Raw genomic sequence first — 24,386 nt, forward strand, 5'->3', positions numbered from 1 at the left:
TCAAAAGACGAATTCAAGACCATTTCAAAAGAAATGTTGGTCTATGAAGCGACCGGAAAGAGAACTGCAAACCTTGAACTTTTGTTCAATGCACTAGAAACCATCCCACCAACAAGTATCGAATCTGAGCAAGCCTTTTTTTTCTATTTGTGACAAAAATTCGATCCAGAATGAGTGACGACTTACTTGATACACTTTGTTTTCTCAAAGCTCATTTTTTATCCAAAAATAAATCTCAAAACTAACATTAATGTGTTTTATTTACTTATTACTGCATTTTATGGTCTTCTGTTTATGCCTTTTTATCTTTTACCGATTTTACCGGTAAATTTTGATTTTTTTACCGTTTTACCGGTAAATTTAAAAGTCGGTAAAAGCTCAACCCTATCAGAGACGTGTTTAAGGGGGTACAGAGGTCGTGTTTAAGGACAGAGACGTGTTTAAGGTGGGGGAGGGGAGGGGACAGCCGGGCGACAGCCGTCAGAATTGTAGAATCTTAGAAAATCGTAAAATAACTTTTTTATAAAATTATCACAAAAATTGTACTATTTTATTATTTTATATTATTACCATGTCCAAATCATAGATCGACTCATAGAAGTACTATATTTCTCCAAGCTTTTTGCAGCAAAACTTCCAATTATTTGCTTTTCTGCCTAGAAGTATACGCGCGCATATTTTTTTTTTTTAAACGAGAATGTTACCATTGGAAATTCATCTTTATAAAAATTATAAATGTACTTTGTGTGTGTGAATTGCAGAAGAAAGTATCACTCAAAAAGCGATCAAAGTCCACTTGCAAATCATGCATAATTATGCACGAGCTGTTCATACGAAAACGTTGGTTTGGTAAAAAAATTGCGTTGCTCAGTTTGATCTTTTTTTAGAGAATCCTAATATTTTTGGAGGATCGTACCAATCTTTTAATATATACGAGCAGTTCATAGGTATAATGGCAAATAATTTTATACTACAAACAGTAAAAGAAATGAAGAAAGCTAAATATTTTTCCATCAGTATTGATTCTACTCCTGATAGCCATGTAGATTAACTGTATTCATTTTTCGTTATGTTCAAAAGAATCGCTGCCCGGTAGAAAGATTTTTAGAGTTTTTACCCAACTCTGGTCATAAATCTAAAGAATTAGCTGATGCTATATTTTTAGTTTTAAAATCACATGGATTAGATATAAACAATTATCGTAGTCAAAGTTACGACAACGCGTCTAACATGTCTCGTAGATATACACGACTTCAAGTTCGCATTAAAGAAGTTTACTCTTTAGCCACATTTATACCATGAATCATGTACCGTTTGACGCACTCTTAAAATCTTGTTGGTGAATGCGCTGTGGACTGTTGTAGAAATGCTTCGGAATTTTTTGTTCTGCTTCAAATTATCTAGAAATATTTCAGTGCTTCAACATATAGATGGAAAATACTTCAGAACAATTTAATTAAAACAGAAAACGTATCACTTAAAAAACTACCAGATACCGGGTGGTCGGCAAGATCTGATGCAAGTATTAGCTTAAAACAAAAATTGGAATGAAATAATTAATGCACTGCTATTTATCAAAGATGATAAATCACAAAATTCAACCATAAGATCAGAAGCTAATAACCTTTATTTAAAATTAGACTTGAAACGGTGATAATGACCACATTATGGGGTGACATACTCGAAAGATTTAACAAATCTAGTAAACAATTGCATCCAGTTTAGGTTGGTTTAGAAACGTTGTAGATTAGTGTTAGATCTAAGTAGTATGTTTGATATCTTTGAAGAGAGAGAGCAAATAATAAATCGGTGCATAAAGCATATCAAAAAAAACTGTGCTATGATAAAACTAGTAAAAAATTTTTGTTTCAAATAATAAAACTACATTAGAAGTTTACAAAAAAGCAGAAATACTTCAAAGTATATTTAAAAATGATTTTTCAACTTCATTTGCTAACGAGTGTATACAATTCAGTGAGTTATTCAATGAGTTTAATTGAAAACATAAGATCTAATATTATAATAGATATTTCTAAAATGATCAGAACTGATAAACCTGAAGAACTATATAACTATTCCTAATGCGATATCTACTATAAGTTGATATAGCATTAAAGATATATATCCATACTGCTCAACTTCCAAATGTTCAGCCGAGAGAACATTTTCAGCAATAAAGAGGGTTAAGTCTTATTTGAGGTCGGGAATGACTAGTGATTGTCATTATAGGTTATCAATTTTATCTATTGAATCTGCATTTACCATAGATATGAGTTTTAATGAAATTATAAATTCATTTGCAAAACAAAACGTAAAAAATTATATATTTTTTAATGTTAAGTGAGTTTAACTTAATGTATATGTTTGCATTGAAAATGTTTTTGGTTTTTTAATAATCACTCCATATCAAAGTATAAAGTTATTTGTAAAAGTGGGCGCTTAAAGGATTAGTGTCCCAGGGCGCCAAATATATAAATACGTAAAAATGACGTCTTTTAAACGTCTTTCAAAGTTTTGTACGTCTTTTGAACGTTTAAAAGGCGTCATTTTTAGATCCATTGTCACTGGGAATGTAACTGTATTTTTAAATTTCTGGCTTATTGTATTTTTAAATTACTGGCTTATAATATCTTATAAATTAGTTATATCAAGATTTTCTACCTCCAATATAATATTTTCAAGAGCATTATTAAAAAAATCTAGCTGCACATCTTTAGTAAAAAACCCTAAGTTTTGGATTTTAGTCACTAGATCTCTTTATTTTATAAATAAAATGAAAAGAAAACAGTACCGCGAAGTTATGCATACACTCACGTATTCTGAGCATTTGTATGGAATGTATAGTAGATCTTATGTTTTTCCACTAATATCACTGACATAAAAACAAAAAAATTTTTTTTTTACTTTCTTTAGTGAATGGATGTTTTTCTTGTTAGTTTTAACCAACTTATGCCAATTTCAAATAAGCTATTTGCTTGTAGCACATAAAAATTTTAATAAAACTTGAATTGAAACATTGACGACTTTAATAAATTTATATACTGATTGAGCAACCAGCAGTAGTCTGCTAGTATGGCACTACTCCATCGTCTTTGGATTTGTGATTCCATCAAAGCAATTTCTTAATGGAGACGCTCTCCATGCTCATCACTGACCTCGCCAAGATATTCTGGAAAAAAGTCGAGACGGGAATCAAGAAGATGAATTTTAAGAGACATCTTACATCCCATGTCCTGGAAGGCATCTATGCACTGTTAAACCACTTGTATTTTCTAACACAACTATGTAATAGCTAGATTAATTATTTCCCAAAAAGTTGGCAACAACGGATTTAAAAGCTAGCCATGCCTCACGATCTTTTCCACTTAGTAGATCTTGAAAATGTTGATCACCTATTACTTTTCTGATCTGAGGGCCCACAAAAATTCCTTCCTTTATATTAGCATCATTTATTCGTGGAAACATGGAACGAAGATATGTGAAGACATCACTCATCTTATCCAAAGCTTTTACAAAATTTTTCATCAGACCCAACTTGATGTGTAAAGTAGGCAATACGATGTCTTTTTTTAAAACCGGTGGTTCATGCAAAACATTTTTTTTGACCAGGTTCCATACAATCTAATAGGCCAAATCTTTTTTTTATAGTGTGCATCTCTACCTCGGCTATTCCATTCACAGAGGAAGCACCAGAACTTTGTGTACCCAAGTTGTAGACCCATGAGGATTACAATGATGATTAAATCTCCACACACTCTCCATTTGTAGTCATTATATATATTTTTTAATTAAAATATTATTGTTGTTGTCATAAGTCTCGTTCAACTGTGTGGAGTATGCAACTGGAATGGATGGCAACAAATTGCCGTAATGTAGCAGCACAAACTTTAGGCTAGCTTTTGATGAATCGATGAAGAGACACCAGTTTTTGACTTCATGCTCATGACCAAGACGTGCCATGAGATTGTCAATATCACTACAGTAGCAGATATTATCATCTGATGTAAAGTACTGCATACGCTCCATGTGTCTGAAGCGAAACTTACATATTTACAACGGGGTTGAGAAGCACTGGCTTGGACACAGATTCAATATTGGAATATAATTCTGATTTACAAGTTTTCGGGGTCATCGTTTTCCAGTGGTTAATATCGGTAAAAAAAATCCACAAACGTAGCAAAATAAATCAGAACATTTCAAATATTTTTGAATAGCCATGTCAATAATATTTATTATGAAAACAAAGTATGAAAACAAAGATCAATAAAATTATGGCATAGAATATACAACAAATAAAGGCTTATTTTGAAAAAAATGTTAAAGAGCCGGGTTTTTTTTTGAAACACGATGTGATAGAACAAAACAGTTTTCAGATTTAAAATCAACGTAAAAAACTTATATAAATACACTTATTGTTGTATGGGAAAGAAAAATTGTGTCAGTGTATTTACGCATTAGTGCGTTAATAAAATAAACAAAATTGATTACCATTTTGTTCCAGTGTCTTCACACATATAAAAGGATTTATATCTTGAACATAAAATTTATAGACAGCGAACAACTTTGTTAACTTTACTTTTGTTTACTTTATGTTTCTAGTTCTGGAATTATATTTAATAGGATATGGAATGTAAATATTTATATATGAAAAAATACTTTTGATTAAATATAATTAATTCGATAGTTTAACTGTCCAACAAACACAACATAAGATTTAGACGTTTTCAGTTAAAAAATATTTGATTTTGTTTAAAACTAAATTAAAAAAATTAAAAAGCATTTCCCATCTTTTAAGAGATAAAATGTTTAAGTAACCTTAAATACGCTTTGATTATTCTAAAAAATCATGTTAACTATTCAAGTCAAACTTTTCTATGAAAAAAGATATTCATTCCTAGTTTAAAAAGTATATTTATCGCTGTAAATAGGTGAAAAAAAAAATTCAATAACTCTAATTTGAAATAGAATTTAATATTTTTATACTGAAAAGTTACTTTTTATTTATTTAATTTATTTTTGGTCACTTTTTGACAATTCTGTACTACATTGTGCTGCACTGTGCTGCACTGTGCTGCACTGTGCTGCACTGTGCTGCACTGTGCTGCACTGTGCTGCACTGTGCTGCACTGTGCTGCACTGTGCAACGCCATAGAATAACAACAACATTAGTTTATTTTTTACAACTTTCTAGAAAAAATAAATAACTTATTTTTTACTGCCAAGACATAAATCTTTTTTTTTAAATAACGTTTGAAGCGTTTTTTAATATTTTTAATTTTGTTGCATTTATAATACTCAGGACCAATCACTTCAACTAAATTTTAAACCACTCCAACTATAATTTTTATTTAGATTTTCAACCACTTCATTTAGTTTTTCATCAGATATTCAGTACTTTATGTAAATCTATTGATCATCCAAAGTGTAAGATCAATATAAACACAACTTGCTCAAGTCTAAAGTTATCAAATTTTGAATTTTAGCAATTATTTAAAAAATAAAAATTAAAAAATAAAAAGTATGTACGAGTTTGATAAGAATCTACTAATTTTTTTTCTTTTAAGTTATCTTTGAATTTAAACTAGAATTTAGAAATTAAAAAAAAAAAATTTTTATAGAACATTTTTAATACAAATCTTAATCACTTCTTGATTTCAGTTCACAAAAAAACTTTATTTTAGCGTAATCCATAGTCACCTCTCATATGTTAATAAAGTATGGGTTGATACACGTAAAACAAAATTATTTAAATTACAAAGTTTGCAAAACGATGCATGTAAAGCAATTAATTATCTAAGTAGATAGTTCTACTAATTTAAAATCATCCAATCTATATAGAAAATGAAATATTTAATAGTCTTAAACTTAAATTGTATCAGGTTCTAATTTTTATGTTCAGATATAAAAATAACGTGCGACTAAATTCTTTTTTAGATATAAGTTCGACAACATTTTCGCAAAATTACTACTAAATAACTTGCATTCAAATAGTTTCTATAAGGATTATCCTAAAAACCAATATTCAGAGTTTTCAGTTGTCAGAAGACCCCAAGTAATGGAAAAGCTAAAACAAACTTTAAAAGACTTAAACGGACTATCGTCATTTATAAAGCAAACAAAATTCTTAATTCCTGAAAAAAAAGTTTTAAAAAATAATTTTTTTTTTGGAGTTACCAAAAAAACGCTAAATCTTCTTTGGAAAAAGTACGAGTTTTATATATATATATGTGTTTGTGTGTGTGTGTGTGTGTGTGTGTGTGTGTGTGTGTGTGTGTGTGTGTGTGTGTGTGTGTGTGTGTGTGTGTGTGTGTGTGTGTGTGTGTGTGTGTGTATAACACAATAGAAAAAATAACTGGTTGGTTTAAAAAAGAATGGGTATCTATAAAGAAACAAAATTAAATCATTTTATGCTAATTTTTTTAAACCAACTTTTAGGTTTCTATTTACAAATATTTGGGGTTTTCTATAAATTACGCAACGCCTAATTTCACTGATAAACAAAACAAAAAAGGTAAAAAGTTTTCTCGCAGAGCCTAAAGTTAAATGAAAAATAAAAATAACCCATTAAGTTTATTGAAAATTGCCGCGTAAAAGAGCTTAAGACCTCCTCCTTCTGTTTTTAAATAAATTAAGCGTTGTGTAATTTATGGACGATCCCTTAGTCGTAATACACCATTTTTATAATTTCTATTTACATAAGAAGATATTTGACTTAATACTTTTTAATATCTATTTACATAAGGGGTCGTCCATAAATTATGCAACGCTAAATTTCAATAATAAGCAAAACAAAAAAGATTTAATGTTTTCTCGCAGAGCCTGAAGTTAAATGAAAAATAAAAATAATGCATTAAATTTAATGAAAATCGCTGCGTAAAAAAACTCAAGGCCTCTCGATTTGTTTTTCAAATAAATTTAGCGTGGCGTAATTTATGGACGATCCCTCAGAAGATATTTGCATTAATAAAAATAATAAATTAAAATGAGGTTTTTACAAAAACTAAAACGGACAGAAAAGCAAATTACGCGAAATTGCTGATTCAACTGAGAACGATGATTGAGTATTGCCTTTTTTTTTCTAAAAGTGCAACAACTATCTCCCGCATTTATAAAACAAAAAATAAAATATAAAATATTTTTTTCTGAATCTGGGAAAATGATATTTTGAAATTTCTCTATTCTTATTAAATACTGAGGTTTTTTTTTTAGAATTTTCGTAAATTGCTAGGATAAATCTAAAAATCCAAAAACTTTCCAGAATATTCTAGGGTTTTCAGAAACTTCCAGTACTTTCTAGAATGTTCTTGAACTTTCCAAAAGTAGTCATCCCTCCTGTTTTGTGAAACGTAAAATTTCCTTCAATATATATTAATATTTATATGTGCTATGTTGCGCCTGGGAGAAAAGCGAATTATAAACTTTGTTATCCCACAAATTCTGCAACAACCGACTGCTCAAATGCTTCTCAATTTGTTTATCTAGAAATACCTTCGTCAATTTCTCCCGCACCGCAATACCCAAAGCCCACTCGCCCTAAGAGGAATGAGCCATTTTGAGGAGAAATATATAGTTCAACAGCAAGAAAGATATTGGAGATGCTTATTACTGCTTCGGAGGTACTGTTGAGAAGAGAAGGCCATACTTCTTTTACCAGAAAGAAGTCAACGATCTAATCAGAGACTTATGTCTTGCCAAATTAAATGCTAAAGTTTTCCTAAGTTATCAAGTTTTGAATCATAGCGATTATTTAAAAAATTTAAAATAAAAATTTAAAAAAAAAAAAAAAAGTAAGTACGAGTTTAATAAGAATCTATTATTATTATTTATTTATTATTATTATTTTTTCCTTTTAATTTATCTTTGAATATAAAACTAGAATTTAGAAATTTAAAAAAAAAAATCTTTTTAGATCATTCTTTATACAAATCTTAATCACTTCTTGATTTTAGTTCACAAAAAAACTTTATTTAAAGTGTAATCCATAGTCACCTCTCATATGCTAATATTAAAATGCAAATTAAATGCTATAGAGACTTATGTCTTGTCAAATCAAACGCTAAAGTTTATTGATTTTAATAAATTGAATTAAGAGATTATTTTAAATCAAAGAAAGAGATTTTTTGCACTTTAGCGCAAAAAATCTCTTTCTTTATTCATTGAACTTAAAGCGTTATTGAATTTTTGGTTAATTAAATACTCTGCGAAAGAAAACTTTTCATATTTTCCGTTTTGTTTATAGGTTAATTTGATGATGCGTAATTTATTGACGCCCCCTAAGTGTTATTTCTGCATTTTTTCTGCAAATTATGCATATTTTATCAAATTTTAGCAAATATTTTATAAACAAAAGTCTAAAAAATTGAAAAACAACAATTTTTTAACATAGGAGGTACGAAAATTGCAAATAAGAAATTTTATTTAGTATAAAGATTTGCTACCTTTCCGAATTTTTAGAAAAATATCTTTTATTACACATAAACTCTAACACAAAACAAACAAAACAGTTGCAACTCTTATTTATAAAGTAATTGTAGATCCTATAAGGTTGATCATTATCTCTTTAATTAGTTTTTGAAGGTTTGTTACTTTTTTGGATAACGCACCTCAAATGGACTATTATCATCAAAACTATTTCTGAAAAAGTTAGTTAAATTTGCATTCAATAATAATGAATTGTAATTTACCACATTAGGAAAACTAATTTGTATTACAATTTAAACGATTTGTTAAAATTGGTGAAATCCGCATCATGCTTGCTATTTACAAAAGGTAAAGCCCAACTTAAAAATTGAAAAACACACCACTCAAATTCTATATATTTCTTTGTATGCGTCACCATAGTCACCTTAGATAAAATAACATTTCTTTTAAAAATGCATTTTTTCGAAAATGTGTAAAGAGTTGCGATCAAATATTTTCTGAATTATAAGTTAAAGATACTAATCTTTATTGAATCGTGCGTATTAAAGGTTATTTTAATAATACTAAAGTACGAATAATAAATAATGAATAATGAATAATAAATAATGCTAAAGTATGCTTAGAAATGACTAACCCAGTAGGTTCGCGTTGTCAGGAAGACGTCCAACGGACATCCCCGGACAACGCATGCCCATCGGGAAGTCATCTAAGAGTAATCTAATTAAAAAATAAGTATAAAATAAATGGTTGTTTATAATTGATGGAAAGGTTATTAATGTACTAACAAGTAATGCTTCTTTTCAAAGCTGTAATGTATGTTCAGTAAAACCAACGATGAATTTAACTGATTAGATCTAAACCTGTCTATAAAAGGCTGTGTTTTTGTGTCTTTTACCTCTTATCATTTTTCATTTTACTTTTGGATAAAATGTTTGAAGTTATTAAAAAAAAATCTTTATCTTAAAGTTGATTAAGTCGAAAGTAGAACTTTTTTATCAAAACTTTTAAGCAAAAAGAAGCTGAAGAAAATTATTCAAAGAAGTCTAGAACTAGAATAAGTAGAACTATATAAATTTTGCATTCTTTTTTGAGCATTCAATTCATCAACCACAAAAGTGAAAACGGAAATATACTAACTTATTAAAGATTTCTTCTCTTTTCATTACCTCTTATTTTGGCTAAAGGTAGCAAACATTTTGGCTAAAGGTAGCAAACATTTTGATTAAAGGTAGCAAACATTTTGGGGAATTTTATCTTAAGACTCTAATCACTGAAATTTTCGGCAAAAATTTTTAAATAGGTATAAACAACTTAATTTTTATGCATATTTACAATTATATATTTACAATTTATGAGAAATCAATTTTCCCATTCTCATTAATGGAACGATTTTACTTTTTTGCTTTTTACGCTAATCAATTTATTTTGCTTGCACAACGAAGTTTTATTTAGCGTCTTTACATCTTCATTGTTCGATGAAGATGATATTGATTCTTGTGACGGGCAATTAGAGCTTACTGAAATTCTTCGAAGACATTTTGATTTTTTTTTTTTAGATAAATCGCTAGTATTTAACGAAAATTTCCGTGTAAATGATATGGGCTCTATAGTCTGTATTTTTGAAACTGCAAATATCTTCATGAACAAAAGCTTTTTAAAAGCTTTGTCTACACTTTCGTAATCATTTGCAGCAGACGTTTCTGCAAAATGAGTTCCGTGTTTTTGAGCTAACTTGATTCCTTGATTGAGCGATATCTCTCTTAGATGAGCCAAATCATTTTTGTTACCAAGCAATAAAATTGAAGATTTGTCTATTTTTTTGCATATATTAATTTTATTTAGAATGTACTTTGCCAAACTAAAACTACGGGTATCAGTTACTGAGTAAACAATAACTATGACTGAAGACCATCCTATCAAAGCAGCAGGGCCTTTAAGCCAAACCTAAAAAAGTAAATATATATGATTAAATATTAATTTACGTGTTAACAGGGGCGGATCCAGACCATCCCGTAAGGGATGGAGAGGGGAGGATGGGAGGAGAGGAGGGAAGAAGGGGTAAGGCAATTTCTAAATGGTCAAGATCCCCTAAATCAAAAAAATTTAAAATTGCCTTCCCCCCTTACTCAATCCCCCCCTCTCCTTTTATGGGATGGTCTGGATCCGCCCATACAAATCTCCACCAAATTTTACCAAAGATGGTAAGTGAATGACCATTGGGATGGTTAGTTTAAATATAAAGAATATTCCCTACAAAACTCTTTTTTAATGTATTTATAGAAAATATAATCCTTTTTTTTTGAAGACATATAATTTTTTTATTTAAATAATATTACTATTATAAAAGCAATCCAAATGTTGCTTTTTTCTTATCTTTTAGTTCAAATATGTTTTACAACTACAATGGAACAAGTAACCATTCCAAAATAACCAATTGATGGTATATATATAAAAAATAGATATCGTAAGCCTAAGTCTAAATATAGTAAGATGATACGGCAATAGCATAATATAAATATATAAAGATCCGATAAATATATATTTATATTTACATACCTTGTAAATCTTGTGATATATATCAATAAGTATTAGTTTATAGAGCTGTTTTCAAATATTTTAAATATGATGTAAATATGTTAACATTTTTTTATAAAAGTTGTTGTTATTCTTTTTTTTTTTTAAATGGTGGATTAAATTTTGGTTTTGATTTCGATTTTTTTTTTTGAATAAAAGTAGTAAAATTTTTTTTTAATTCTTTCAATTGTTTAACTTATTTATTAGATTAGCACCAGGTTTGTCTTTAAACAAGAAAAGTTTATTTTGGTAAATATTTATTTGAAAGATATTTAGTGCTTCTATTTGTTCTTATAAGGTTGAGCATAAGTAAGCTTGTCTTTGTTGTACACTAGCCTTGAAGGATGTTTTTGACTTAAATATAACGATTCCAGCTTTGCTTTATGAGTACTGCTGCATTCTATGTTGAATATAGCTGCATTCTATGTTGAATATAGCTGCATTCTATATTGAATATAGCATGGAGCTGTACTCACAAAGTAAAGCTAGAATCGTTGCCAATATTTAGCATACATAAGGTAGCTATGTAAAAAAGAAAAGTAAATTTTAAACCGTAAAAAAAGTAAATTTTAAACTGATAACAAAGTATTTGTATGTTTATAATTCACAACATCAAATTTAATAAACTTCCCCCTGTTTAAATCTACAACAAAACTTTTTTTTACCAAAAGATTAGTTCACACGTGAAAATTTTATTTTATCCATGTTGCAACATGTCGTAAAAATTTTAAAATTTACTTGAGGAGGGCCTCAAAAACAGGGTTGCATGTTTATTTCTTTTTTTTGATGATTTATATGTATACAAATATTTGTATATACATTAATATGAAAATCTTGTTACTAATATCCATCAGTTAGTTTTTAGTTTTATCTTTGAGTAACAAAAAATAAAAAAAGAAACCATAAATACTAGGAATAAACGGAAATCAAGATTTTGCTGAAGCTTTTATATTTACTAATTAATTTGAAAGTGAACAAAAAATTAAGAAGTGAGCTAAAGAACGAGAAAGAAAATGACAGAAGTTTTTTTAAAATGTAATTTTTATGTGTCAAGTATTAAAAATATAGTAAGTAATCTATCTATTAATTATCAATTTGATTTATAGTTTATAAATAAAATAAAATCTTTCAGATAAAAAAAATATATTTTGTTAATACCATTTTCATTTGGCAGTTTTTTCTTTTAATAGAATCTTATAAGAGAAATCTAAGATTGTATTTGTACTTTTTTTCTTTTTTCTCTCTCCGTCAGTGTTTTCTCCCTCCGTCAGTGTTTTCAGAATTTCGTGAGGCATTCTCATTTGTATCAAATTAGTGAAAAGATTTGGTTATGTCTATGCTTCTTAGCTTCATTTTTAAAAAAGAAAACTATAATTATCACGACCAGACGTGGGCGCTTGAAGTTGAAAATCTAGAAGTGTATAACACGATCCTTCGGAGTCTAATTCACTACCTCCTGCATCAGCGCTATCAACTTCTCTTGCTTATTGCAAATGAGAATCATATTGAAAACGATAGCATTTTAAATAAAAAATTTCTTTAAACATATTATGACTCGTTTTTTCCACCACTTTTAATATAAAACGTGGATCAATCATCATTGCAATTTTCATATAAACATTATCCTTATATTTTTAAAAACGGCTGTTAAAATTTTTTTTATGTTTATCATAAACAGCTTTGATTCCAGTTGCTGAAATTGCAAGCATAGTCAAGAAACCTTTGAATTGCATAAATAAATGATATAATCTCTGATGTGCATACAGTATTTGCACTCATGTTTTTTTCAAAACATTTCAGTATGCATATCTGCATTTGATCAAAATTTCATTAATTTTCCTAAAAATTCTTTGCATCTGTTTGAGTTTTGGTAATGTCATATAATGCAATAGCCTTTTTCTACTCTCAGAACCTCTCAAGCAATTTGTATGTTGAGCTCCATCTGGTAGAGACATCTTGAATAATTTTACACTCTGGTAATTTTAGTTGAGTTTTCTTCAGTTTTATTACAGCACTTGACGAGTGATGGAACCTTGTGAGCGATGATACCTTGCTAATGTTTGGAAAACAGCAACTGTGTCACTTGCTGCCAATGACGTATAAATATAACTAGATTCGTGACTCGCTTTTTGCATATAACTTAGTGAAGCCAGCGTCCGCCATTTTGTGGTACGGCAAAAACATAAGACGCGACTATAAAAACATAGAAAATGTTTATTTAAATAATAATTTGTCGTGAAATTTTGATTAATTTTTTATTATTTTGATAAATTAAACTTGATTTGATTAATTATGCATCTATAGAAAATTAACTTTTACTATATTTTCAATATATATATATATATATATATATATATATATATATATATATATATATATATATATATATATATATATATATATATATATATATATATATATATATATATATATATATATATATATATATATCGATGCCAGATTAAGGGTCTTGGGGGCCGGGAGCAAATAAATATTTGGGGCTCCATTCCTAAAAAAATGTATTTAAAAATGAATGCAAAAAACATAAGTTTACTTTTTTGTTTACAGAGAAAATTTTCTTGCTTTTACATTTGCAAAATCAATTACGACATCTTGAAAGTTTATATTTTTCAACAGTGTTCTTTCAATTGTCATTAAACAAAGAGGATTAAAACGATCATTTAACATTGAAGAACGGAGATCCTCAACGGAGATTTAACTACTGCCATTTTCGAAAATACTCTCTCTGCATTACAATTAGTTATGGGAAAATGCGATAAGCGATGTCAACATTGGGAAAAACTGATTCTAACTTATTCCTACGAATTGCTTGTAAACATTCAAGTGCTGATATATTCTTCTCATTTGCCATGAACTTGGAATTCTGGATAATTTCATCAGGGAATTGTGATTCTAAGTCTGAATTATTGCAAAAATAATATTTTTATCTTAATTTATAATATTTTTAAAAAAATAATATTTTTTTCTCTTTCTCTTTTCTACAAATACTATAATGGGCACTGCTCTAAAGAGCTAGCGTCTCTTGTGCCATCTACTAAAATTCATTCTCGTGTTACTCGTCATTCAATTAAGTGTCATCCTTTTTCTGTGACTGTTCCTAAGTGCTCCAAAAACGCTTATTCGTCTAGTTTTTTTCCTCGAACAACAGTTCTTATAATAATTTTTCTTTAAAAATAATAATTTTTCTTTAAAAAAAAAAAGAAATAAAAAAACCAAAATTTCAAAAAATATATAAAATATTTCAATACATATTTACCAAAAAACATAAGTAAAAAAAAAAACAAAACAACAACTATCAATTTAAGTGATATTATTGGTTCTCAAATAAATAAAAAATTCAAATCAAAATGTAGTCAATTTGCATTTCCTATTAAATAGTTAAACAGTTTTGTATTTAACTTGTATCTGTTTCACTTTTTCAAGTAAGTAAAAAAAGAAAAAAATTGTTCGATCTTTTATCCAATATAGTTCAAACATTTCCAATATAGTTCAAGTTCAAACTTTTTTTAAAAAAGTTTTGAGTTTTTATTTACATGAGAAATTCATGAAATTAATTTGATTAGAAATTATCAAAATTAATTTCATTAAAAATTAATGAAAATAATTTAGAATGTCTAGTCATATATAATAGGGTGTATCGAAATACAACTTTTTTTGAATTTGAAATTGTAATAGAGCGGAAAAGTTGCATAATGCTATAAAAAGTAATTGTGCCAAACTTTTTTGTATACTTTTTATGTCTTCAGTTCGCGTTAGGGTTTTATTTTTCTTACAAAAACACGTTTTTTGACTTTTTTTACCAAATAAAAATAACTAATTCTATGCATATACTAGAGTTGTAATAGAGTTTAAACATTACACAATGACTAAGTTAGAAATGGTTACAATTTTTAAGAAAATATTTTAATTTCTTTAGTTGCCGCTGGAAGGCTGAGTTTTTAAGAAAAAACACAATTTTTATTTAAAACAAAGTAATTTTAATTATGTTGTTGATGCTTTCACTTGTCGTCGCTGTCACGATAATGGAATAAAAGTAATTAAAATCTAATTAACTAAACATTCTATGCCAACAGTTACACCGATGATTTTTAAATGACATTAAAGTATGTAAAATGTCATTAATTACGTCATTTATTACCATCACCATCAGTATTATTTACCTCAAATTATGCCTATAATCAAAACATTTAATAAATACTCAGATAGCAAAAAGCACAGGTTTTAATTCATTAGTTCTAATTTACATCTGTTTATTATTAAAATAAATTGAAATCAAAGAAAATTTTAATGGCAAAAATGCTTCTGCTGAAGTGACAACAAGGAAAAAGTCTACTTGTCCTATCTTCGGTTCACCAGCAGACTTACGCGAAAATGTCTTGCCAACATACAAATATGTCATGCTAAGTTATCTTTTCTTAATGCAAAAAATGAGAGAGGAAAGTGGTGGAAAACAACGTAATTTGAAAGAAATATCGGAAAAATTGGCGCACAAAATAGAAAATATGTGGAGGAAAGCACCGATACTGTGTCTCATAAACGTATTGTAAAGATGTTTTTTGATTACAATCAAAAATATAGAAATATTATGAAGTCCGTTAACAAAACAAAACATACAGACAAGTTTAAATCCAAAATAATAACTTTTCAAAAGCATGCAGAAAATACTTTATTCGACGTTGCAGCATGCAAATGCCTTGATTTTTCTAAATGTATCTGTGTTAAAAAGTAAAGAAGGTACCAGAGAAAAAACATAATTTTCTCAGCGATTAGAGATTTATGAGAATTATGTATATAGAGGGACTCAATATTCAAAGCACTATAAGATTACGGTGAAAAGAAGCAAGAAAAAATAGAGTAAATAGTCCCTTACTGTCTAACCCATCAACACAGTCTTGAGCTATAACAGGTGTTGAAGCTCAAGCAATATCATCAAGCCGCATTCAAAATTCAATTTTTTTTTCTATATCTCAAGATCCTGACTCTGATGACACTGTGATTTGGAATACTGACTTAGAATCAGATGCCGATTGTTTAGACACAGCTGAAAGCCGCAAGCAAAAATGGAACAGAAAAAATAAAACTGAACAAATGAGATCACCGTTACTATCCTTAGCACAAACCTGCGATAGAGTAGGTGTTTCAAGCAGAGGTGCTGCATTAATAGTATGTGCTGTGCAGGAAGATATGAACATAATTTCAAAAGGAGACCAATCTAAAGTAATTGATAAAAACAAGATTCAAAAAGAACGAAAAAAAAACAGACTTAAAATGCAACATTTAGACCATGAAATATTCAAATGTTAAAAGGTTTGTATTTTGATGGAAGAAAAGATACAACATCAGTTATTGATACAAACATGGAGAAAAATATACGTAAAACTATCAAAGAAGAACATGTAGTTTTAGTACAAGAACCAGATTCAAAGTATAGGGCATGTAGAGACTGTATCAGGGCATGGATACAGCATTAAGACAAGTATAAAAATATTTTAAACTTTAAACAACATTGATACATATAAATTAGTTGCCATAGGCTGTGATGGAACAGCTGTCAATACCGAATTTCTTAATGGTGTTATTGCTTTGTTCGAGTTAAAACTAAAAAGACCTGTCCACTGGTTTATCTGTCAAATACATGCTAATGAACTGCCTCTAGGGCATATAATTCAAAAACTAGATAGACCTACATTAGGACCTAATGGATAGTCTGGGCCAATTGGAAGAGAAATTAAATTGTGTGATACCTTGGCAATAGTCAACTACATTCCTGTTAATGTCACATTACCAAAAATAGACAAAAAATCTCTAAGTTCTGACCAAAAATGCTTACTTAATATTTGCAAAGCAATATCTACATGTTATTGTCCAAACGCTTTGGCTAACCGAAATCCTGGAAAACTTAACCATGTCAGGTGGGTGACCGCTGCAAACAGAATATTGAGGTATTATGTTGGATATAGCGAACCGCCACACAGGCTAAGAGAAATGGTTGAGTTTGTTATTAAAGTTTACTACCAAATTTGTTTCAATATAAGATATAATCCCTCATGCACGGAAGGTGCTAGACATTTATGGCAAAAAATCAATATATCCAGTTATGCCAGTAGTGAAATAAACTGGATCATCGATCCAGTTATACAATTATTTTGCGCATCCAGAAAACATGCTTCTTGCTATGATATCGAATACTCGCCCAAATGTGAGGAAATTGGCATCACAACAAATAATGAAAGCAAGATCGATGAAAAAGAACAAAGTTCGAAAGTTCTCTATACCAGAAATCAATTTTGAAGCAAAAGACTACATTGGTCTAATTGAATGGAAAAATGTGAACTAAATGAACCTCCAATTACCACTCACGTTTCAGATGAAAATCTTATTGAAATGTTAACAAATGTTTATCTTCCAGATGTGCAGCATTTACCATGCCATAATCAAGGAGTAGAGAGATGCATCAAACTTGTAACCGAAGCTTCAGATCAAGTTTGCGGATTGGCTAATAGACGGCTTCATTCGCGCAAGACTTGCATCACAAAAAAGAATGCATTTATTCAACACAAAAAGACAGTTTGAGATATATCCAAATGGATCAGAAAGTTTATTACAGCTAAGCTTTAGACATTTTTCAAAAACATTTTCCACATAACTTTAATTGCACATTATGGACTGCAGAGCTTGTTTGCCAGAAACTCATGAAACAGTGTTTTTTAGTAAAAACTCAGATCTCTAGCGGCAACTGAAGACATTAAAATATTTTCTTAAAAATTGTAACCATTTCTAACCTGATCATTGTGTAATGTTTAAACTCTCATACAACTTTAGTATACACATAGAATTTGTTATTTTTATTTTGTAAAAAAGGTCAGAAAACGTGTTTTTGTAAGAAAAATTAAACTCTAGCGCGAACTGAAGACATAAAAAATATACAAAAAAATTTGGCACAATTACTTTTTATAGCATTTCGCAACTTTATCGCTCTATTACAATTTCAAATTCAAAAAAAGTTGTTTTTTGGTACACCCTAATATATAATATAGAAAATATTATCTAAGTTTAAAATCGGGGGCCCTGCTGGTACCCTAATTTTTGGGGGCTAGGCGCCTAGGCTCCCAGGAACCCGGGTTAATCCGGCATTAACATATATATATATATACATATATATATATATATATATATATATATATATATATATATATATATATATATATATATATATATATATAAATGACTAATATATTTCAAATTTTTGTATAATTCAATTTTATTTGAGACCAAACATAATTTATATTTGAAATACTGATGATGTTGGGGATCCGTTAAATGTTTTGGATTATTGAGGCACCTATAATGGTTAATAAAATTTAATTAAAATCATATTTTAACAGTAGAAAACCTAGAATAAAACAGTAGAAGTATTAGTATAGTAATAAAAGGCAGATTTAAAAATATTCAATTAAAAGTAGGCATGAATCAAACTCTGTAAATTTTTAAAGTCTTTGAACAAAAAGGCTCTTATTTAACCGAGTCAAAGACCTGCTTTTATTCCTTAAATAAGTTCGAAATATTTTTGACGTTTTTAATCTAATGGTTAAAAATGTAGCAGCAATTTTTTTTATCAATTGAACAACATGTAGGTCCTCATAAAAATGAGGCGAATCCATCTAAATCAGTCGATTTATATACGGATTTTGCACATATTCAATGAGACTTCGAGAAATAAAAATAAATAATGAACATAACTATATATAAACAACAATTATATTTAAAAAACATAAAACTACTTACAAAATAAAACTAAATAAAACTACTTAGACAATAAAATTAAACAGAAAAAACCCCAAATGAAGATTCGAACCCTCAACCCTGTCGGCCGCGCCTCAAAAAGTAACAATTTTTACATTCAATGAAGTACGCAAATTTTATATCGTTAAAAAGTATTTTAATATTTTTTTGCGTACAAATGAGATTTTTATAATGTAAACTATTTGTATGCACGTACAAATAATGACTTCCTAATATGAATGCACAATTCACAAAGTAAAATAATATAATAGATAATATACAATTTTTAATATGCCTTGTAATAACTTATACAACTAATAATAGTATTACACTTTAATTATAAGTGTATTATTAGTATTGTTAGTATTAGTATAATACTACTTTGTATTAGTTTTATACTAATACAAAAACATCACGTGTCGTTTCACAGGTATGATGTCGTTTCACAAGTTTGATATTGTTTCACTAGTATGATATTGTTTCACAGGTTTGATATTGTTTCACAGGTATGATATTGTTTCACAGGTATGATATTGTTTCACTAGTATGATATTGTTTCACAGGTATGATATTGTTTCACTAGTATGATTTTGTTTCACAGGTACGATATTGTTTCACTGGTATGATACTGTTTCACAGGTATGATAAAACACTTACACTTATTATAAGCGTTTCGTCATACCTGTGGAACAATACGCCTTATTTTTTTTTTTTTTTTTGCGATTGTGCACCCATATGTACAGCACGAAATAGCTATAACTCTGCAATTTTTCACAAAGAAGTAGTTACTCTTAAAAGTTTAACAGTTAAAACCTCTTTGAAAACTTATATCCAGTTTAAATTAGTCATATACCCCTTTGTAACGCTCTCAGAATTTGAGATTTTTGTGGTACCGCAAGATGGCGGAGGCTGGCTTCACTTTCTAACTCAAGTCACGCATCTAGTTATATTTATACGTCATTGCTTGCAGCTCTTTGTTTTCTAAAGATCTTCTTCTGAATATGACGTTGTAAATAATGTATGACGTATGGCAGAGGTTTATCCGCCAAATGTGACTTTATTTGCAGTTATAACATTGGCTACATTACTAGTTAGCAATGCATAAATCTATCCGTGCAGCGCTGTTTATTGGAGTTGGAGGCCCCCAAAACCTGCTATTAGGGCCCCAAAATGGACCCCCTAAAATTGCCTTAAAAAGCCGAAGCTTTGGTATATCCCTAGTAAATACTTTTGTCAACTATCAGAAAAAGTTCTTTGTTTCAAAATCTTATTCAAAACGTTTTTTTTTACTTAGTTTGAAATTGTGAACTTTCTTGTGGAAACAACTTCTAAACTTTGTTTTTAAAAATAATTCTGGTGATCCTTCAGTAAGGCGGCGAAAAATAGCTTCCACAAATCAATTCATTGGACTAAACCGACTTTAACCGTTAAGAGCAATTTATTAAACTCACTATTCAATACGAAACCTGTAATATTCTTTTCTTTTGTTTTTTCATAAAAGAAAATTCCCAAGGAAAGTCTATATTTTTATTTTTTTTCGAAAAATTGTACATTTTTGATTAAAAGGAAACGAAAAATGTATACAAAGGGTGCTAAAAGTTATCACTCGTCGAGTTGTTTCTTTAATCTTTGTTTTAATAACTTATTTTTACTTGTGTTCGTAACCTAGACCTAATTTTATCACAGAGCAATTAATGAGGAAGTTTTGCTTTTTTTCTTGTTTTCTCTTTTATTCCTAATGTGGGCAATGAACCTCCAACTTTATAAAACCAACTCAAATCCACATTAAAAGTGTTATTTATTTAAAAAATTGGTACGCAAAACAGGAAGAAATAGCAAGAAAGAGCGAGAAGAAATAATATCCTTTTAATCTCTTTGCTGAATTTAGGAGATTAAAAAGGAGATGCAAATTTCAGAAGAGAGACAAACAACAGGCCGTGTGAATAAAAATGAGCAATTGCTTTTACTCAGTAGTTGGTCAGCTTTACGTGAAAAAAACTTTAGCAGTTTTTGATCAAATTTTTATTCACGCAAAGTTAATCAATTTACTCAGTAATTGCTCAGCTTTACTTGAATTAAAAATTAAGCAAAGTTGCTAAAGTTTTTATTCACGTAAAGCTGACCAATTACTAAGTGAAAGCAATTGCTTATTTTTATTCGCCCGGCCTAACATCGTGATTTTTTCTTCTTATTATTTGAATTCACCTACCTAAGGCCATGACTAAAGTAGCCTCCTCCTACAGTTGAGGAGGCTACTTTAGTTGTGGTTACAACTCACTCTCAACTCTATAACTCTGAAACACGAACCTTAACGAACAAGGCCGCTGTGCGGAGAAACAAGTTGAGCGCGGTACTACCAGGTAGGTGGTGGGGATCAAACTCGGAGCTTCTCGCTTATGAGGCAAGCGCTCTATCACTACACCAATACTGCACTGATTATCCTATTCATAATGTTGAACTAAGAAGTAAGATAATAAGGTGAATCTGATGTAGAAGAAGTACAGAATAAAAGTTTCAGTGAAACTATAGTACGTTATAAACAACATATAAGAGAAAACTATAGTACGTTATAAACAACATATAAGAGAAAACTATAGTACGTTATAAACAACATATAAGAGAAAACTATAGTACGTTATAAACAACATATAAGAGAAAACTATAGTACGTTATAAACAACATATAAGAGAAAACTATAGTACGTTATAAACAATATATAAGAGAAAACTATAGTACGTTATAAACAACATATAAGAGAAAACTATAGTACGTTATAAACAACATATAAGAGAAAACTATAGTACGTTATAAACAACATATAAGAGAAAACTATAGTACGTTATAAACAACATATAAGAGAAAACTATAGTACGTTATAAACAACATATAAGAGAAAACTATAGTACGTTATAAACAACATATAAGAGAAAACTATAGTACGTTATAAACAACATATAAGAGAAAACTATAGTACGTTATAAACAACATATAAGAGAAAACTATAGTACGTTATAAACAACATATAAGAGAAAAAGAGAAGAACTAAGCAGAAGCTAGAGTTAGAAAAAAAACTTGAATTAAAGAATGAAAGTAAGTGATAAAGGGTAGTCTAAAATTTTCATGTATTTTTACTGAATCAAAGATATTGTTTGATACTCTAAGCAATAGATATGAAGTTGCCTTACCCCTGCTAATCAACCCAAACTTGTATCAAAGAGCTCTGTATGTGGCCTCGTAAGTGCACACGAAATCACTAACATAGACGGTATTCATGCATTTCATGGCACTATTAACACTTTGATATTTTACAATTGATTATGGAATCAACCACAGAGGTTGGGAAACCAAACTACCAACCAACATAAAAATCATTTAACTAAGTTTTAGAGCTGTAAACTTATTAGGATATAAGAAAAAGAGTTGTATAGCCACTACCAAGGAGATTGGGTACCAAGGAGATGCAAAAACCAATAAGTAGAGTAAAAAAGATTTAGCATTCATTATTCTAGACAGAAAAGAATGGAACACAGGTTTATATCTACGCCAGCTTATTATGAAGAAAGATTGGAAGGCTAATCAACAGAAACTTACTGGTCAAGTTTTTGTCAAGAAGGTTTTTTACAAGGCAGTAGCTGGATGAAGTTTAACATCTGCCCTTAAAGAGGATTTTTGTTAAGACACTAACCTTTACTCAACTAATCGTCTCAAGACATGAGGATATTTTTAAGTCAGAGTTATTTTCTCCTTTCTTTTGTCTAAAAAAAATAAATCTTAAAAAGCAACTGGATTAGCAGCAGGTTGTACTGGACTACATGTTACTAGTAGCAGGGTGATCGTGATAATTTTATTGGATAAAAAGAATTCTCTTTGTATATATAACATTTGTATATTTGTATATACATGAGTATTTGCTTGTAGTACCATATTTTAGTTTAATTTTGTATTAAAGTGCATATACACATATATAGTATAATTTAACGTAGTCATACATTATAGTTTAATTTTGTATTTTAGTGCTGTTAAATATTGGCAAGATTTTGCTTCTAACCGGAGTCTGTCTGGGCACAGGTTTTTAACATATTTGAAAAATCTCTTACCTTTTAAATTTTATTATAATACCGCCTTAATGGGGATAGTTAGGCACCCAACACCTCAACGATATTAAACAATAAAACAGAATGTATCACTCTTTAGAGTTGCAAAATCTTTGAAAAAACTACCAAAAATGTTAACAATTGAACTGTCGATAAACATTTCCTGTCTAAAAGGAAACAAATTAAAAACGGAAGTATAGAAATTACTTACAGAACCCGCGGTATCCTTTATATGCAGTTCAACTGATTCGCCTGCCAATTTTATGTTGCGTTTGATGCAAACGTCTAAAAAAGTTATTTTATAAGTTTTTTAAGTTTTTGTGTTTTATTGTTTTATAAAACTTGGAAAAAAAAATTTTTTTCGCCAAGTTTTGGTATTTTTCTTAATGTATTTAAAAAAAATTGACTAATATAAATTTGCAAGTAACACAAGTAAACAATAATTATTTATATTTAAATACTCATTTGAAAATAAATACTTAACTATATGTAAGAAATAAAAACATTGTCTTAAACAAGTGTGTAAACAGTTTTAGCGTTACAAGTGAATTACTTTAAACAAGTGCTGTAAATAAAAAATAAAATAAAAAGTTACCTGAGTTGGAATCGTATTCTCCAATAAATCTGCGTGTCAGAAATCTTACAGCAAGCGCTAAATTAAAATCTATAATATTTTCCACCTATCTATAATATCTAATAAATCTATAATATAATATTTTTACTAATATACTTTTTTTACATTATCTAACAATTTTTCAATTTTTTTCTCCAAAACTCTGTTTAAAGTCTTTAAAAGGAGTTTTTTTATTTCTTTTAAAGTAGGTTTTAAATCAATTTATGAAAAATTTTTTTAAAAGTTTTAAATTATGAAAAATTTGGAACCTGACTTTCCAGAATTCTTTCCTCCGATAATTGCTAACTTGATTACAAGACCAGACATACTTTAAAATATGTTTTGAAATTAATTACACAGCTGAAAAAGAGAAAAATGTTTTGTTAACATGCGGTGATAATAATTGTTATTGAAATGCAGTGTGGGTAATACCTAATAACTTGTTTTATGTAAGTATATTATTGTTATTAGGCGGTATTGTTGTTTTATAACAAACTATACAATCGTAAAGATGTTTTCACAAATTTCTGCTATGGAATAAGATACAATTAATTTGCAGAATTAAAAAAAAATATTAAAAAAAAATATTTAAAAAAAACTAATCTATACAAACCTTTTTACCTTCAGATCTTGTTTATAAGAGTGCATCTGTCATATAAAGATTGAATTGTTAATGTTAAAAATAATATTAAGGACACTTTAATTTACGGAAATGCCCTATTGAAAGAGTTTGCATTTTTTTTATATAAACCGCAGACGTGAATATAAAAAAACAAAAACAGCCAAAAGTTGCAAAAAGACAAAATGTTGTATATTAACTCGTGATTGTTTGAACTGTAACAAAAATAATGTTTTTTGAAATTTCCAAAATTAGTTGTTTG

The 24,386-nt window shown here is 28.8% G+C and overlaps 2 protein-coding genes across 2 annotated transcripts in view; both read right to left on the minus strand.

The window, feature by feature from the left end:
- LOC100201695 (mitochondrial glutamate carrier 1) overlaps positions 1-4,579 on the minus strand; it is a 52,847-nt gene extending 48,268 nt beyond the window's left edge. Inside the window, exon 1 of the mRNA XM_065812803.1 lies at positions 4,489-4,579. Within this exon, the coding sequence (XP_065668875.1) occupies positions 4,489-4,491 (3 nt within the window). The 5' untranslated portion in view covers positions 4,492-4,579. The remainder of the gene's footprint in view (positions 1-4,488) is intronic.
- A 5,145-nt stretch (positions 4,580-9,724) lies between these two features.
- Positions 9,725-24,170, minus strand: LOC105843279 (ras-related and estrogen-regulated growth inhibitor-like protein). Its single transcript, XM_065812805.1, has 5 exons — positions 24,119-24,170; positions 23,775-23,865; positions 23,488-23,544; positions 23,104-23,177; positions 9,725-10,365 (listed from the first exon to the last, which is right to left on the minus strand). Exons 2-5 carry the CDS (start codon positions 23,830-23,832, stop codon positions 9,799-9,801), a joined length of 756 nt encoding a protein of 251 aa, XP_065668877.1. The 5' UTR covers positions 23,833-23,865; positions 24,119-24,170; the 3' UTR covers positions 9,725-9,798.
- Positions 24,171-24,386: the final 216 nt, after the last annotated feature.

Source organism: Hydra vulgaris, chromosome 12, assembly GCF_038396675.1.
Source record: "Hydra vulgaris chromosome 12, alternate assembly HydraT2T_AEP".
Taxonomy (NCBI): domain Eukaryota; kingdom Metazoa; phylum Cnidaria; class Hydrozoa; order Anthoathecata; family Hydridae; genus Hydra; species Hydra vulgaris.

Bases quoted from the DNA above. Each gene is read 5' to 3' on its own strand.
- LOC105843279 (XM_065812805.1), bottom strand. From the start codon at position 23,832: ATGTCTGGTCTTGTAATCAAGTTAGCAATTATCGGAGGAAAGAATTCT. The intron at 23,545-23,774 runs GTTCCAAATTTT...ATTTTAATTTAG, and splicing joins AAAGAATTCTGGAAAGTCAG to CGCTTGCTGTAAGATTTCTG. The intron at 23,178-23,487 runs GTAACTTTTTAT...TAACTTTTTTAG, and splicing joins AGAATACGATTCCAACTCAG to ACGTTTGCATCAAACGCAAC.